Source organism: Hyperoodon ampullatus, assembly GCF_949752795.1.
Source record: "Hyperoodon ampullatus genome assembly, chromosome: 2".
NCBI classification, from domain to species: domain Eukaryota; kingdom Metazoa; phylum Chordata; class Mammalia; order Artiodactyla; family Ziphiidae; genus Hyperoodon; species Hyperoodon ampullatus.
Genome location: NC_136915.1, coordinates 147,444,720 through 147,462,800, shown reverse-complemented (window position 1 = coordinate 147,462,800; position 18,081 = coordinate 147,444,720). Strand labels below are relative to the sequence as shown.

Sequence of the window (18,081 nt, the reverse complement as noted above, 5' to 3'; positions counted from 1 at the left end):
TTACAGAAGAGAGAAACTAAGACAGAGAGATGAACCAATTTACCAAAACTCACAGGACAGAGGTTGAGGTTAGAATTTGAATATTGCCAGTCTGCCTCAACAGCCCGTATTGGTAAACCTTACATTATTCAGCCTGTTCATTATGAATGCTGGTGCAAATATTACTCATGAAAATTTCTGGGATGCTGATGCCAAAACTGTCCTTAGAGAAATAGTCAATACTTTTGTTATCTGACAAAAAGTTTTCAAATAAATGAACAAAACATTTTACCTAAGAATTTTTAAATGACTAGAACATGAACACATAAAAGAAGCTGGAGTAAGAAATTAATAAAGAAAGGAAATTAATAAAAAGTAAAAAGGGAAACGATAAGTAAAAATCTCAGAGTACTTTCTTAAAGTGGCCAATTAAGCAAACGGAATTTGGCCAATTGTAATTTCACAAAATAACAAATCTGCAAATACATGTGAATGAGAAAGGAGATATCATAGATATTGAAGGGATTCAATCAATACTAAATAAAAATAGTATATCCTCTCTATCCTAATGAAATTGAAAACATCCATGAAATGTGCCATTTTGTAGGAAAAATACAATTTCCAGGATGTACTTAAAAATACATAAATCAGCTGATAAACCTGTATCTACTTGAGTCTCTGTTGTCAGTCTTTCTGGATATATAGCTAAGGTTGGAATTGCTAGACCATATGTTAATTATATATTTAACTTTTTGAGGAATAGCCAAACTGTTTTCTACAGTGGCTGCACCATTTTAAATTCCCACCAACAATTACAAGCATTCCATTTTCTCCACATCTTCACCAACACTTTAATTTTTCATTTTTAAAAAGTTATTATTAAAAAAACTCAAAAAAGTTATTATTATAGCCATCCTGGAAGGTCTGAAGTGGGTTTGACTTGGATTTCCCTAATGACTAATAATAGTTCGTATCTTTTCATGTGTATATCTTTTGTACATTTGTATATCTTCTTTAGAAAAATGTCCATTCAAGTTCTTTGCCCATTTTTCAATTGGGTTGTTTGTCTTTTTGTTGTTTTGTTATAGGAGTTCTTTATATATTCTATATATTAAACACTTCTCAGAAAAATGATTTCCAAATATTTTCTTTTATCCTGTGGGTTATCTTTTCACTCTCTTGATAGTGTCTTTGATGTTGACTGGGGCTGCAGTCATCTGAAGGACTTAGGGGGCTGAGAAATCTGAGAATGTTTAGAGGGGTTTGGAGGGCAGATGGGAATCTGTACTTTACAAATGTAGAATTGGTGCTTGTGTCCAATTTAACCAGCTCTTCCTTCTAAAGGTAGCTAAGCCCAGTTGACATCTGGGTTACACGCATATTTTTAGATAAAAAGGCTAGAAGGATTCATAGCAAAATATTAGCTACTACAAGTGGTGCTATCTTGGGTGGTGATATTTTTGATCTTTGGGTTATTCACAACTTCCAAATATGTCTACAATGAATGTATGTTAACTTTTATAAGCCAATAAAATTCAATTTTAAATTTCTTTTTTTTTTAAAAAAAGAGGACTGCTGAAAATCATATCTGTGAACTACTTTTAGTAATTTGCAGCCTACTGAATGTCTCCATAGAGTCCCTCCACTGCTAAATAGTTCAAAGTACATGAACAAATAGGAAAAGGTAAAAATGACACCATCCTAGCCCTTGATTCTCCCATCCCTGACCTTACTTAATGGGCTCTCCAATGCCTCAGCACGCTTCTCCACAGTATGTATGATGCTTATAGGGAAAGGAATCTCATGACTCTTGAACAACAATTTAGAGTTGTTCTATGCAGAAAACTATACAGATTTCTAATGCTCAGGGGACTGAATGGGCTCCAGTAAAAGAAATTCACAGAGATGGGAAATCCATCCAGGAAAAAAATTATGACATAATCACTACTGCAGCATACTAGTGTCTTACAATATGTTCAAAAATATTCACTGCTTTTTACAGTTAATACAGAGGCTGGAACCTGCTTCACATTTTTACTCCAAAGCTCTAGTTTAGTCATAGTGAGTACATTAAGAGCATCCTTTATAAGGTCAAAAGTCAGAGGATACCCATGACCCTGTGCTCCTAAGGCAACATTTAAATGTATGATAGGAGACAGGCGAAAGGAAACACACACGTAGTACAGGGATGATTATCCTCTTTCCTTACTAAAGTGGTTCTCAAAATGTTTGTTTGCAGACATTTTGAAGATTAAATATTTGTTGGCACACTTAAAAGATTTTAGAACACAGCTCATAAAAAACAAGGTAACAATAAGTAAAATTTAATCACTACCTAAATATAAAAGTGACTTACTGTGTCTACCAAAATATTCACTGTCATTGCTCTACCAACGTGGTTCCCACCATCTTTTTGTTACTGTTTTGGGAAGAGCTGGTATACCAGTTAAGTTTAGATTAAGTTATAAAAGACAGAAAAAACACAAAATAACAGGGGCTTGAACAAGACAGCAGTTTACTTACCTCTCATGTTAAGAACCATGACGGCCCAGGGCTCATACAGTGGCTCCAAGATCCACAGAAACCTGGGATCCTTCCATTAGAGAGTCCATCTCAACTCATGGTCCAAACTCCATTTAGCAAAGAGGAAGAATGGAGGAAGGGAACACTTATCCCTGTGAAGACACTTTCCAGACACTCCACTTACATCCCTCTAGCCAGAACACAGTCACACGGCTGTCAGGGAAGCTGAGAAATGAAGCTGTTATTGAAAGTGGCCAATGGCCCAGTTAAAAATACAGGGTCATGTTACTAATGAAGAAAAGAAAAGTGGATACTGGAGATTCCAGTGGTCTCTGCTCCAAATGGGTACTGCCCTGATCACATGTCCTAGGTAATCAAAAGACAGATTTCTTAACTGTTGCAGTAACTACCTCACTGTTATGTGACTTTGCCTTACACCCATCACCTTTTACTTTATCAAGTTTAGCCCTGCTGTACATTGGAACATATGAATAGCTTGGCTGAGTATCTTTTGTGACATTTCTCAACAGTAACAACATAGAGATATAATAAATAAAAAATAAATGATGAAGTTTCAAATTTTGTGACCCATTTTGAATGATTTTATGACACAGTTGGTGAGTACCCCTGCTTTCTACATTTGAAAGGTATGGTTAGCTGTTTCCTCTGACTCTCATTTATTAAGTCTTCAGGGTAAAGCCATCATTCTTCCCTTTACTCAGTAGATATTTTTGAGCACCACATGCTTGAAAGTCTCTAGGCTAGGTGCTAAAGAGTGTATATATTTCAGTAAGACATCTTCCCTCCTAATCAAGCACTTATAATTTCTCAGCTGAAAGTACAAATGGATAAAATAATTCTGAGGTACCTTTAAGACAAGTACAGAAGTGTCCCATGGTTAATAACGGGAATATTGCAATGAGTTGTGAGGGGACTAGGAATGGAGATGGATTAAAGAGGTAAGAATTTTAGCTTGCCCTGAAGAATAAAGAGTAATTTATAGGTGGAGATGGGGTTTCTTTCTTGAGGTCTCTCATGTTTTAATCTGTCCTGTAATTTGTAACATCCTCCTGCTATTGTTTTCTCATGGTGATTTAAGTGGGAAATCTGTGTAGAGTCTAATCATCTTTCATTCTTTGCTTCTAGGTATCGACCCATTGGCTCCCCTTCTGCTACTTGTCTTCTGTCAGGCATCGATGTCACTTGGGATAAGAAGGCACCTATCTGTGAGAGTGAGTTGAACTATTTTTTCCCATAATTCCCTCCATTTGATCCTTATTTATCCCTGGAATTATGAAGAAGGAATCAAATCCTTCTTGCATAGAGTTGTCTCTCAGTTGTTTGAAACTTGGAGTCATGTGCGGCACGGTCCTCCTGGTTTTTCTTTACTTTAGGAGGTAATTTATCTGAAACTGTGGACTTAAACTCAGGTAAAATTGCCCCAATTTCCTACTTTGATAATAAACTCTCAGTATAATGATCATTCTCCTTAGTGACCAAACTTAAAAGATACTAAAGAAAATTAATTTTGTCTCTACAACCTCCTAATATCACATTATAAGCCCAGAAAGTAGATTACTCCCTTCCTTATCATTCTTACTCTGAAGCATAAAAGATCTTACAATCCTTAGCAATTTTCCCAAGCCTCGGGTTATTCTGCTCTTTATTATTCCCTCAAATTCTTCCAAGCTCATGCCCTAGTTGTATTTGTTCTTGATTAGTTGGCCATTCATCTTTTCAATGGAATATTGTAAAGTGAATCTCCAAAATTTTGAGGAACATAGAAGAATGATTGCAAATTGGTAAAGTATTAAGGTTGTGAAGAAATCAGAATCACATGCAGAATTGATGGCAGTAAAAGTGGGCGCAAACTTCTGGAAGGCTAATGAGCAATATATACTAAAGCCTTAAATGCAAATACCCTTTGACCTAGCAATTCCATTTCGCAGAATTTATCCCAAGAAAATAATCATCATAGACTTTTCCCGTGATTTTCATCCAAAGACACTCAATGCAGAAATCATGGTTTGTAAATAGCTGATGGAAGACATAAGCCTTATTAAAAATGGTTATGATAAGTTTTTAAGAAAGGTAAAAAGTATACCATAAAAATTAGAGAGAGATGCCACATCCAAGAAGCAATAGATAGTATATTTATATATCTACATCCCAGAATATTATTCAGCCACCAAATATACCATAGAAAATATAACCATAGACACACATGCACGTGCACACACATACCTGAAACAATATACATTAAATTATTAATAATATTTATTTTTGGACCTTATCATTTTTTGTTTGTCCACATTTTATAAATTTCCTACAATGAATATATTCATTGTATTCACAGGTATTCCTCCAAAAATTACTGTCCTTTTCCCATTGGGTTATTTTTCTTCCAGAAAATAACATTGGCTTTTAGATATCCAAAGACATAAATGAGAAACTATAAAAGGTGCCTTCTTTACTTGCCAAAAAATATTAAATTCTCTGAAAAAAATTCAAATTAGCAAGGTATTATCATTTACTATATACAATTTTCAAGGTCTGTCACCTTTTGTAGGAGGTTATCTTTAATGAAAAATGTTTCCACTTCTACTATATTTATAGGTCAATAAACATTTAACTGAGTCCATATTGGTGATGTGTGTACATGTGAATGTATGAATAGTCAATTATACCAGTATGTTTTAAATTACTATGTTGTGATAGGACATAGTAGTCATTTAGCATTTTATTACCCCAAATCTGTGATTATTTCCTCATGTCTTTTATATTTTCTTTTCAACCTTTTTTTGAAATATATTAGACATATAACTTTGTGTAAATTTAAGATGTACATTAATATATTGTAATATGATTGCCATCATAGGAATAATTATCACCTCCATCACATTACATAATTATTCTTTATTTTTAGTAGTTGGAATAGTTTCTAGTCTCTCAGCAAGTTTTATTATTATAGTACAATGTTGTTGTCTATATTCATTGATCTGTGCATCTCCAGGGCATATTTTCTACTTGTTGTAAGTTTATACTCTTAGACAACATCCATCCTGTCCTCCCATTCCCTGGTAACCACCATTTTATTCTATTTTTAAAACTTGGCTTTTTTACATTCCACATATAAATGGTATCATACAGTTCTTGTCTTCCTCTGTCTGACATCTCGTTTAGCATAATGTGCTAAAATTCCATCCATGTTGTCACAAATCTCACTTAGCATAATGCTTTAGCACATCCTTCAGCTTGTTAATATGGTGTATCACATTGATTGATTTGTGTATATTGAAGAATCCTTGCATTCCTGGGATAAACCCCAGTTGATCATGGTGTATGATCCTTTTAATGTGCTGTTGGTTTCTGTTTGCTAGTATTTTGTTGAGGATTTTTGCATCTATGCTCATCAGTGATATTGGCCTGTAGTTTTCTTTCTTTGTGACATCTTTGAGTGGTTTTGGTATCAGGGTGATAGTGACCTCGTAGAATGAGTTTGGGACTGTTCCTCCCTTGCTATATTTTGGAAGAGTTTGAGAAAGATAGGTGTTAGCTGTTCTCTAAGTGTTTGATAGAATTTACCTGTGAAGGCATCTGGTCCTGGGCTTTTGTTTATTGGAAGATTTTTAATCACAGTTTCAATTTCAGTGCTTGTGATTGGTGTGTTTATATTTTCTGTTTATTCCTGGTTCCGTCTCGGAAGGTTCTGCTTTTCTAAGAATTTGTTCATTTATTCCAGGTTGTCCATTTTATTGGCATATAGTTGCTTGCAGTAATCTCTCATGATCCTTTGTATTTCTGCAGTGTCAGTGGGTGCTTCTCCTTTTTCATTTCTAATTCTGTTGATTTGAGTCTTCTCCATTTTTTCTTCATGAATCTGGCTAATGGTTTATCAATTTTGTTTATCTTCTCAAAGAACCACCTTTTAGTTTTATTGATTTTTGCTATCGTTTCCTTCATTTCTTTTTCATGTATTTCTGATCTGATCTTTATGATTTCTTTCCTTCTGCTAACTTTGGGGGTTTTTTGTTCTTTCTCCAATTGCTTTAGGTGTAAGGTTAGTTTGTTTATTTGAGATGTTTCTTGTTTCTTGAGGTAGGATTGTATTGCTATAAACTTCCCTCTTAGAACTGCTTTTGCTGCATCCCATAGGTTTTGGGTCATCATGTTTTTACTGTAATTTGTTTCTAGGTATTTTTTGATTCCCTCTTCGATTTCTTCAGTGATCTCTTGGTTATTTAATAGTTTATTGTTTAGCCTCCATGTGTTTGTATTTTTTACACTTTTTTCCTGTAATTGATTCATAGGTCTTCTTTACTTTTTAAAAATCTTAGTTCTCTCCCCTCTTCTGAGTCATTTCTAAATTCCTATCCTCCAGGCTGCTATTCTTTCTTTGACCTAATCTGCCCTATTTCCTAAGCTTGCTAATGCATTCTTCATCTGATTCATTGAATTATTCATCTCCAGAATTTGTCTGGTTCTTTTTAAAAATTTCAGTCTCTTTGGTAAATAACTTCTTCTTGTTTATTAATTTTATTCCTGAGTTCATTGAATTGCCTTTCTGAGTCTTGTTGTAGCTCATTAAATCTCTCTTTTTTTTTTTTTTTTGCTTTATAACAAATTTAATCAGTTATACATATACATATGTTCCCATATCCCCTCCCTTTTGCGTCTCCCTCCCACCCTCCCTATCCCACCCCTCCAGGCGGTCACGAAGCACCGAGCTGATCTCCCTGTGCTATGCGGCTGCTTCCCGCTAGCTATCTACCTTACGTTTGGTAGTGTATATATGTCCATGCCGCTCTTTCACTTTGTCACAGCTTACCCTTCCCCCTCTCCATATCCTCAAGTCCATTCTCTAGTAGGTCTGTGTCTTTATTCCTGTCTTACCGCTATGTTCTTCATGACATTTTTTTTTCTTAAATTCCATATATATGTGTCAGCATACAGTATTTGTCTTTCTCTTTCTGACTTACTTCACTCTGTATGACAGACTCTAGGTCCATCCACCTCATTACAAATAGCTCAATTTCGTTTCTTTTTATGGCTGAGTAATATTCCATTGTATATATGTGCCACATCTTCTTTATCCATTCATCCGATGATGGACACTTAGGTTGTTTCCATCTCCGGGCTATTGTAAATAGGGCTGCTATGAACATTTTGGTACATGTCTCTTTTTGAATTATGGTTTTCTCAGGGTATATGCCCAGTAGTGGGATTGCTGGGTCATATGGTAGTTCTATTTGTAGTTTTTTAAGGAACCTCCATACCGTTCTCCATAGTGGCTTTACCAATTCACATTCCCACCAGCAGTGCAAGAGTGTTCCCTTTTTTCCACACCCTCTCCAGCATTTATTGTTTCTAGAATTAAATCTCTTTATATCATCTATTTTGAATTCTTTTTTAGTCAGATTGCAATATTCTGTGCCTTTGGATTCAGTTGCTAGAGAATTATTGGGGTTTTTGTGGTACCATATTACTGTGACTTTTCATAATGTTTGACAAAATGGTCATTTGAAGTAGAGCATACCTTTCTTAGTTGTTTACCTTGATTTTTGCAATTCAACAGGTGGCACTATAGCTCAAGTTTTGGTTTCTTTTTACCTGAGTTGGCTCTGGGGCTGCACTTGGGAGGAAAGGTACAACAAACAAACAAACAAAAAACCTGGCATAGGAAAAGCTGGCGGCAGAGTGAGGAGAGGTGTGGGCTTAGCAACTGTGGCTTCTGTAAGCACCACTGAGCAGTAAGAGGATCCTCCAGTAGAGCTAAAATCTCAAAGCAGACAGCAGGCAAAGAATTCCTTCAACGTTCTTTGTTATTCTTGTCCATCTCTTTCCCTTTCCTCTCCCTCCCCCAAGTCAAGGAGGTCCCTTCTCAGAAATTCGTGCTGCTGGAGAGCAATGGCTCCCTCCAGTTGCAACTGGGTAACCAGGCAGTTAATCATTCAACACTTTTGCTTTTCACCTCCTCTGTAAGGGAACTTGCTATTGTCACCAGAGGGGAAAGACCAGCCGCTGCCAGGGTCTCCTGGGGCAGGGGAACTCACTCCTTGAGAACTCGCCTGGGACAGGGGAACTCACTCCCTTTCCTCTGCCTCCAAACTCATCTCTATCCTCCTCTTATACTGTGCCTGATTCCCCCATCAGGCTGGCTAGACTTCCACAAATTCTCTATCTCCTTGCATGTCCACCCTGTTTTGTACTCTTCAGTTTTGCTTCTTCTCCAATTACAGCAAGTGAGAGTGGATCTGTCCCCCCGCTCCAAGGTCCAACCGACCCACTTCCTGAAGCATGGGTGGATAAAAATTTCCTGGGTGTTCTGGTGTAATGTGCAGAGGCACTTTTGTTCAGATATGAATGACCAGTTCATTGTTAATAAAAGGGGAGGGAAAAAAGCATCAACACATACTGACATGACTCTTTTCTTTTTGGTCTTTACTTGATGAGTAGTGGCAGAGGTAATATATTTAACCTGCAAAGATGTTATTAAATAAACAATAGAAAAAATAGCCCAGCAGTAAGTAAATAACTTAACAATCTATGATAAAATCACATAGATTATCCATTTAAAATCATAAGTATGTAAACCATAATAATACATGGATACTTTATATGAAATTATTATGGACAGAACCCAATCATACACAACTAAATTTCAGCTGTGTAAATAACATGATATTAGCAAATATTAGAATAAAAGAACAGTACTGTAATTACAGTTTAGGAAGTGACTTGATTCTTTGTATTTGTTATTTAAATTCATAGTAAAATAATTCATAGTAAAAAAATAATAATTCTGGAAAAGGCAAAATAACAGAGACAGTAATAGCATCAGTGGTTGCCAGGGGATGGGTTGGGGGTGGGATTAATGGGCAGAGCACTGAGAGATTTTAGGGAAATGAAAATACTTTGCATGATACCATAATGATAGAAACATGTCATTACATATTTGTTGAAACCCACAAAATTTGCAAACCAAGAGTGAACCCTGATGCAAACTGTAATGTTGAGTGATTATTATGTGTCAATGTATGTTCATCAGTTGTAACAAATGTACCACTCTGCTGGGGGATGTTGATAATGGAGGAGACTACACATTTGTAGGGGCAGAAGGTGTTTGAAAAATCTCTGTACTTTCCCTTCAATTTTGTTCTGCAACTAAAACTTCTCTTAAAAAGTTGTATTAAAAAATAAAAAATTAAGCTGTGTTTACCACACTCTCCTTTATCCCAGGTATACATTGTGAGCCACCCCCAGACATATCCAATGGAGAATTCTACAGCAGCAATAGAAACGTTTATCAATATGCAACAGTGGTAACTTATCAGTGTCACACTGGACCAGATGGAGAAAAGCTGTTTGACCTCGTGGGAGAACAGTCAATATACTGTACCAGCAAAGACAATCAACCTGGTGTTTGGAGCAGCCTACCTCCTCAGTGTATTTCTGCTAATAAATGCACAACTCCAGAAGTTGAAAATGGAATTAGAGTGTCAGGAAATAAGAGTTCATTTTCCTTAAATGAGATTGTGAGATTTAGCTGTCAGCCTGGCTTTGTCATAAGAGGGTCCAACACTGTGCAATGCCGGGCCAACAACACATGGGTACCTGAGCTGCCAAGCTGCTCCAGGGGTGAGTTTCATCCACTGAGACTCTGCTGGGGGTTTAGGGAGTATAAATGGTAGGAGTTGTTGAAACTAAGGAAAGGGTATGCATGTGTGTGTATAGGCATGCAAGGCTATGAAATTGGGATAAACACTCTAAACATAATACTAGCTTTACTATCTGTTACCTCTGATAATAATAATTGTCAAGTAATGCTTGCTCTGTCCCATCTGTAATGCACCCATTTTATATACATTGTTTAATTTAATACTTAAGCAAACATATAAGGTAGGAACTATACTTATTCCTGTTTACACTGAGAAAACTGAGTCTTAGGGATGTTAGGGAACTATGCCCAGGTCACAGAACTAGTAAATAACAGAATACGGCCTAGAATTCAAGAGCCTTTCTGATTGCAGAGCTCAATGATAATGTGTAGTGAAGTGTACTATGAACAATACTGTATGATAACAATGACATTGATCTATCATTGGAGAAGGTCAGAAAGCAAATGAGCCATGGGTTCCGAAATGATAGCATCAGATTAAAAAGCCTTAGATGTCAGTCATTCTGTTCCAACTCCCCTATGTTATTACTGAAAACCCTGAGGCTCAGGAAGTGGAAACAACTTGCTCAAATCCAAGCAATTGTTTTCATTTTTATTCCACTATATACAGTTCAGATTGAGGCTCAAGTGTGTTCTGATGCCCTGAGAACACACCAATTGGTCTGTGGATGGAGGCAGCCAAACTTTGAGTCAAAATATACTCTAAACAATATGTTCCCTCTTTTAAAAGTCTACAGCTTTTTTCTTTTAAGGGGATTTTGTTCTTGGTGGCTTCTCTTGTCTTTTTATGCTAAAATGCCTGGCTTAGCAGTGGAATGCAAAGACTCCAGAGTGGCACATAGGGACCAAGCAGAAGCTTACAGTTCTCAAGGAGGATCTGGGAAAAAAGATGAAGGGGGATGGGTGACTAACTGTACCGTAAGCTAGGTGTGGGGTCTGTTGGATGACACTTGGGCAAAGGTATTCCTTGTTGAAGCCAGAAAGGAGAGCTTTCTAGGAAGTGTAAGAGGTGGAACAGTCCACTAGCTCTCACAGCTCTGTGCTGGATGGCCAGTCCTAGAAAGCAAAAGGAACATTCTGCTTGTAGTCTTAGGAATGTTTTAGTAGAAAAAACAGAGAAGGTGTTGGAGAAAGATTCATTCTACTCATAGCTCTGCCCTGTAGCCTTAGCTTGCTCATCAGTAAACTGTGGGTACTGAACTAGCAAATCTTTTCTTTTAAAATCCACACTGTGTAAATAAGTTTTTTAAACTCCCTGGTAGGCACAGGATACGGTAAAAGATATTTCTCCATAATTGACAGGTACCTTGCTGTTCTTTCCTCAGTATGTCAACCACCTCCAGAAATCCTGCATGGTAAGCACATCCCAAGCCACAAGGGTGACTTTTCCTCTGACCAGGAAGTGTTCTACAGCTGTGAGCCTGGCTATGATCTCAAAGGGGCTGCTTCTCTGCGCTGTACGCCCCAGGGAGACTGGAGCCCAGAAGCTCCCAGATGTGCAGGTGCCTATACTTTCATCTGGTTTGCGGATCAATCTCTTTGTCCCTCACATGGACATCTTACTCCTGTGTTTTTATTCCTAGTGAAATCATGTGCTGACTTCTTGGACCAACTTCCTAATGGACGTGTGCTCTTTCCACTTAATTTCCAGCTTGGAGCAAAAGTATCCTTCATCTGTAATGAGGGGTAAGTGTGACCTGGAATAGAAACCAGGAACACAGTGTTGGGTAGTGACTCTCTTGGGTTCAGGAGTTAATCCAAAAAGTGAGGCTGACCTGTGGAATAGAAGTACCTGGGGAGACTGACTTCTGAGCAGTTTTGAAATGTGTCAGTACCCAGGGGCACCACTATCAGGAGATAAAGAAATTGGCACATGCAATTCAATGTTGAATACAATCATAAATATAGACACTAATCTTGAATTCATGGTTGGAGCTTGAAGTAAATGGGGAAGTCGTTGTTTGGAGGCAGAAAATTACAGTTCTGTGGGAAATTTACTAATAAAAAGTTTAATGTATAAGACAAAAATTGTTTGCAATGTGATAATCAGGCAAAGGTTGTTTTAGGAAACTAAAAACTAATCAGTACTGGAATTTGTAATAGTATATGGGAAAGTATTTTTAATACAATCACATCTGTTTGCATCAGTAAAGTCTTTGACATTGGAATCATAATGGCCAATGTTATAGTTTCAGGTAATATTACTAGTTATTCATGTGGATCTAGGACTCTCAGTAGAATGCACTCTCTGTGGGAGGTAACAAGACTGGGCAATATAGTAGTTATTTTTAATAATTTCCAGGGATCTTTGACTTTTACAAAGTCTGCCACCCAATAATGATGAGCAGATTTCATAAGGACCCTAGGATCTAATAATAATCTGGGCATTTCAGTGGCAGAGACCTCTGTGAGCCTCCTGGCCATTACAGCTGTAGTGGCAAGAAGAGCAATGTCGGTTCTCTTTCCCGATGTTCCCTGCTTTGCTTCCCCAGATCAGGAGCTGTTCTTGCTCATGACCCACTAATGAGGATAAGAGGAATGTCAGAGCACTGTCAGTGAGAGATGGGTGTGGGTCTAGGGCACAGGGGAGAGTCCACCTCTGTGTTCAGGGACTTTTGAGGTGACACTGGGCTATGTTTTTTGTTTGACTATTAAGTGTACAAGTTCTGATTGCTTTGTCTGTCACAGGACCCTGTGATACTTTAGAAAACTTTGGCTTCTGAATTTCTGGCAACTACTGAATTCAGGTTCCTAAAGAACTGAGACTTAATGGTATTTAGGCTGAAGTGAGAAAGCTTACCATCTATCAATGAAGAGATGGAGAAATGGGAATTTCTCCCCTACTTGCTACCTCTTTCTCCCTCAGGTTCCGGTTAAAAGGCAGCTCTGCTTGTCATTGTGTCTTGGTTGGAATGAAAAGCCTTTGGAACAGCAGTGTTCCTGTGTGTGAACGTGAGTAGAAAGAAGAACTCTGCAATCTGGATATCTCCCCTTATGTTGTTCTAGTATGTTTCACCTCATGGAATCACCTGTTGTCTGGTACTTTATTTAACAAATTACTGGTAAAATACTTCTTTGTTGGAAGAATTTCAAAAAAGGTTTGGCAGGTATTATACATCATGTGTTCATATTACTAATCTGTAAGTCACTAGTTTAATGTCAGTGTTGAATTTTGTGGGGAATATGTGGGGAGAAAGTAGATGACATAACAGTACACCAAAATTTCTTTATTCATTTACTTTTTCAGTTTTATCACCAAGGAGTAATTTCTCTTAAATTTTTATGTCCTTTTATCTTCTCACATATCTGAACCATTTATTCAGCCTCTCATTTTGTTCATGGTATTTATTGAGGAAGGCTTCCCATGTGCCAGGACTTTGAATCTAGAGAGAGTGCTGAATAGTGTTAACCCTGCTCTTGCGAGGTTCATTTTCTGTTCAAGGAGGCAGATAATGAAAATAAACCAGTAAGCAAATTTAAAAATAGAATATATAAAATAGTATGTCAAAAAGTGGTAAGTGTTACAGAGAAAAGAAAACATTTATAGGATAAATTAGTGTGGTGCAGGAAGGTGAGTCAATATTTGAAATGGTGAGGTGCCCTAAATTTCAATAAAACTCAAATAAAGATTCAGAAATTGATAAATATATAAAAGTGTTCTATGTACAAAAACAATACTGATTTGTCCTACTCTGTTTACTAAGACTTTTTAAAATGCCTTTTCCTGATGATTAGATTGTTCATTTTATTTTGGATTTTGTTAAAACGCTTTGCTAGAAGTCTGTTTGAACATTTTATGGGATTATGGTGGAGCTTTACAAGAACATTAAATATGTATTAAACACAGATATCAAGCAAGCTCCACCTTCCTGTGACACATAAAGCTGAAAATAAATATATAAGTAAACTGGAAAAACAAGCACCTAGTTAAAATCCAGGTATGAGAAGTCAATCATTAGTGTACCCTCACTTTATACACGTTTCTGACAAGATCTGATATCTCTTCCTAAATTGGTACCATATTAAGAGCATCAGATTAGTTTCAGGGAGGGAACTGCTAGGAACAGATACACTGTTTGACAGAAAGAAATGACAGCTGATAGCTTCAAAGAAAGAAAAAACAAAAAAGGAAGAAGAAAAACAGGCTCCCTGAGGCCCTTTAATCTGGCTATAAAGAGCCCTATGGGAATCAATGTAGTCTGATGACACTGTTGTACATTTGGTATTGGTACTGATGATAATTGTCTTGAGTCATGAAGAAAAATTTACATCTGCTGAAAATGATAGTCCACGTTTAATAAACTTAACCCAGATTTCCCTACAATTTCAAATCTTTGAGGGAAAAATCTTGTCTGTGTTGTACCCCATTGTCAACCCAGGATTCTTATGATGCCTGACATAAAGGAGTCAATAAAACGGTTGCTGGAAAAAAAAACCAAATTAATTAACTCCAAACAGATTAAAAAATTAGCTACCTGAAGGGTATTTTGTACTTTTACAACAAACTGTAATTTGTCTCACCTGAGTTAGATCCTTCTCAGAGGAAGCCTTACATATTTCAGTTCCATCCAATTTAAGTACGTTGTCATAGAAAAAATGTATTAATACAACAATCACAGGGCATAATTATTTTATAATACTTTTGATTGAAACTAATGGAACCTAAAACTTTTGTGTTCTTTCTAGAAATCTTTTGTCCAAATCCTCCAGCTATCCTTAATGGGAAACACACAGGAACTTCTCTGGGAGACATTCCTTATGGAGAAGAAATTGGTTACACATGTGACTCCCACCCAGACAGAAGGATGACCTTCACCCTCACTGGGGAGAGCACCATCCGCTGTACCAGTGACAGTCAGGGAAATGGGGTTTGGAGTGGCCCTGCCCCTCGCTGTGAACTTTCTGTTCCTACTGGTCAGTGCACATTTCCCCATGCCCTAGAAGGATCAGTATGTCTAGGCCAAAGCTCCGTATTTCTGTAGTGACAGTCCTTTTTGCTTGTGAATATAGCTTTGTTATAAACATGGGACAGAATTACCTGCCAGGTGAATAACAGATGGCTTTAGATGTGCCACACTCTGTCCCAGTTGGGGGTATTCTGATGACCCTTCCCTCTGGAGTGATGATTGTGGGATGGTGAAGAGAGGAGAGAGTGGAGAGAATCAGTGAAGCCTAGAATTTATAGGGAATATTTTCAAAGCACTGAAAACAAATGCCAAAGAAAACATTGTTATGCCATCTCTACTGAGTTGTCTTTATACTAGGTGGATGGGTGTGCAGAGCAAAAAGCACATGTTGATGTTAGTAATATATTTCAGAATTGATGATGTTGTAGAAATAATTAAGGAAACTCTGATATAGGAATTCATCCTACTTCTGTTATTTCTGAGTTCTGCTCCAGCCTGTGACCGTATTTTGTTGACCCTTCATCTCACCTTTAGCCAAGGGAACTCAGGATGCCCTGGAGAAGTGGAGCGTAAGGTTGTGCTCTTGACCTCTGTAGCTCATTCCTTTTACATATTAGTCTGGCTTTAAACGACAGTACCAGACAATCAGGTGCACTTGTGGCTGTGATTATCCACACGAGCTCCGTCCTCCAGTGAGGACAGAATGCACTGAATTGGTAGTTTGTGTATCCTAGCGGTATTCCCACCTGATGCAGTTTACAAGTAGAGATTACAGATGGTCCTGTTTAAAGGCTGAGAAGTCTGGCTTTAGACAATTGGTTTTCCCACTGATAAGCAAACATTTAGTGCGTCGGGACCTGCCTGCCTTGGGTTTTCTTGTGATTCTAATAGACAGAGATATTATTAGATGTGTTGGAGTGTTCATACTTCTAAGTTGAACTGAATGTCTTTTCTTGTGTTTTGGTGGGAATTTGTTCTTAGCTTGTCCACATCCACCCAAGATCCACAATGGCCACAACATTGCAGGACATGCCTCTCCATATCTTCCTGGGATGACAGTCAACTACACCTGTGACCCAGGCTACAAGTTGGTGGGAAAGGCCTTCATTTTCTGTACACACCAGGGAACCTGGAGCCTGTTTGATCTTTATTGCAAAGGTATTTGGTATTCTTGCCTGATTTTTATGAAATACTGATGCATGAGGCTAATAAGGCTGAGAGATCACTTCTGAGGGGATCATAAAATGAGTATCAATAGAGTTGGAGAAAAGCAGAAGAAAAGATAGGAAGCGAGGGCTTCCCTGGTGGCGCAGTGGATGAGAGTCCGCCTGCCGATGCAGGGGACACGGGTTCGTGCCCCGGTCTGGGAGGATCCCGCGTTCCGCGGAGGGGCTGGGCCCGTGAGCCATGGCCGCTGAGCCTGCGCGTCCGGAGCCTGTGCTCCGCAGCGGGAGAGGCCACGGCAGTGAGAGGCCCGCGTACCGCAAAAAAAAAAAAAAAAAAAAAAGATAGGAAGCGAGGCTGTCCAAGCACCCTCAGCTCTACCAAATAAGTAGGAAGAACTTATGGAATTTCCAGTAGTACAATAGACATCAAACAGCAATTTTAAATGCTTTACGGGCTTTTAACTAATAAAATATTTCAGCTCTAAAGGACCCGAGAGAATCACAGGTGGTCCTCACAAAAACCCGTAGGAGATTAATAGGACACTTAGAAGCACACTTTGTTGTGTGGAATATTGAACCTGAAGCATGGTTAAAAGCAATTAATTCCTAGAATTACTGGGTACGAAGCCTCATTACAATCTCCAGGGCTAAAGGTGAGGTGTTTATTTCCTCTCTTCCCTGGAGCAAGTCTGTTTATAAAAATGACATCTGACTTTAAAATCTTTGTTGGCAATATTCTAAAAAGCTACAAAATGTGGAAATAAAAATAATATTCTGTGACTAGGCATGATACTGAGGTCTTTACGAAGGTTATTGGTGTTAGTCTCCAAAACAATCTGATGAAGTGGGATTATTATTTCCGTGATCTTACAGAGGAGGAATTTGAGGTTGAGAGAGATCCAGTAACTAGTCCATGATCCTCAGCTCAGCAGTGGTGGCACTAGGATTGGACCCCTGCTCAGCCCCTGCTTTTGAACACTGCACTGAACACTGTCTCCTTTTTTTAATGGATTCACACTTTACTATATCTCATAATTACAAAAAGAACCTTAAACACGCATTTTAAAGTTTTAAATTCAAGCATTTACAATACACAGAATTAACACCAATTAGGATTTGAGGCAAGTTACCATAGGAAACATACCGCAGAGATTGTTTGCACCACTTACTAATTCATCTTCAAACTTAATTAAATAAAACCCAAGATTTGCCAGAACCTATCCAAATCTGTAACAGAAAGATACAAATTACAGCTTGGTTAGACAAGCCATAACAACTTTAGCTATAAAATGTATTCTCTCAATGTGTTTCATAATGCATTACAGTGGTGAATTTTTAATTAGTTAAAAACTTTTTTCAAATGACGACTTTCTAAAACACTTGAGGTAATAAAATTATATAGTTTTCAGCAATAAAGATTGTGGTAAATTACAGACACTGAAGAAAGTTGTAAGGCAAGAATCGAAATTCTGGTGTACATTCTGCTTTCAGAACACTGTCTCCTTTCAAATGTAGTTCTTTTGATTTTGCAAAACTATAAGTTAAGTGATTTTGCTTTGTTTGTTTCTTTTCTATTCTTGCTTTTTAGAAATACTAGACTAAGGTCAGGGATGAGGCAGGAGAGATTTCAGACATGCATGTGTTTCTAATGTTGAGGAGCAGTTAGTCCTATGGCTGCTGTGGTTATAGGATCTTAGGGCTCTCCCCAACCTAAATCCTTGTCCTCCTAGCCCTCTGATTTAAGAGATAGAGAAAATTAGGCCCACCACAGAGACGCTCCTGTGTTTATTTGCAATAATGGACTGCACAAAATCAGAGTCCCCATGGC

At 37.7% G+C, this 18,081-nt stretch overlaps 1 protein-coding gene across 1 annotated transcript in view; it reads left to right on the top strand.

The window, feature by feature from the left end:
* The window catches only part of CR1 (complement C3b/C4b receptor 1 (Knops blood group)), a gene marked incomplete at both ends in the record, with an annotated part of 113,346 nt that overhangs the window by 61,733 nt on the left and 33,532 nt on the right, over positions 1-18,081 (top strand). The window contains 7 exons of the mRNA XM_079723145.1: positions 3,649-3,734; positions 9,742-10,140; positions 11,506-11,682; positions 11,764-11,866; positions 13,047-13,132; positions 14,867-15,094; positions 16,069-16,245. Coding sequence (XP_079579271.1) covers positions 3,649-3,734; positions 9,742-10,140; positions 11,506-11,682; positions 11,764-11,866; positions 13,047-13,132; positions 14,867-15,094; positions 16,069-16,245 — 1,256 coding nt within the window. The remainder of the gene's footprint in view (positions 1-3,648; positions 3,735-9,741; positions 10,141-11,505; positions 11,683-11,763; positions 11,867-13,046; positions 13,133-14,866; positions 15,095-16,068; positions 16,246-18,081) is intronic.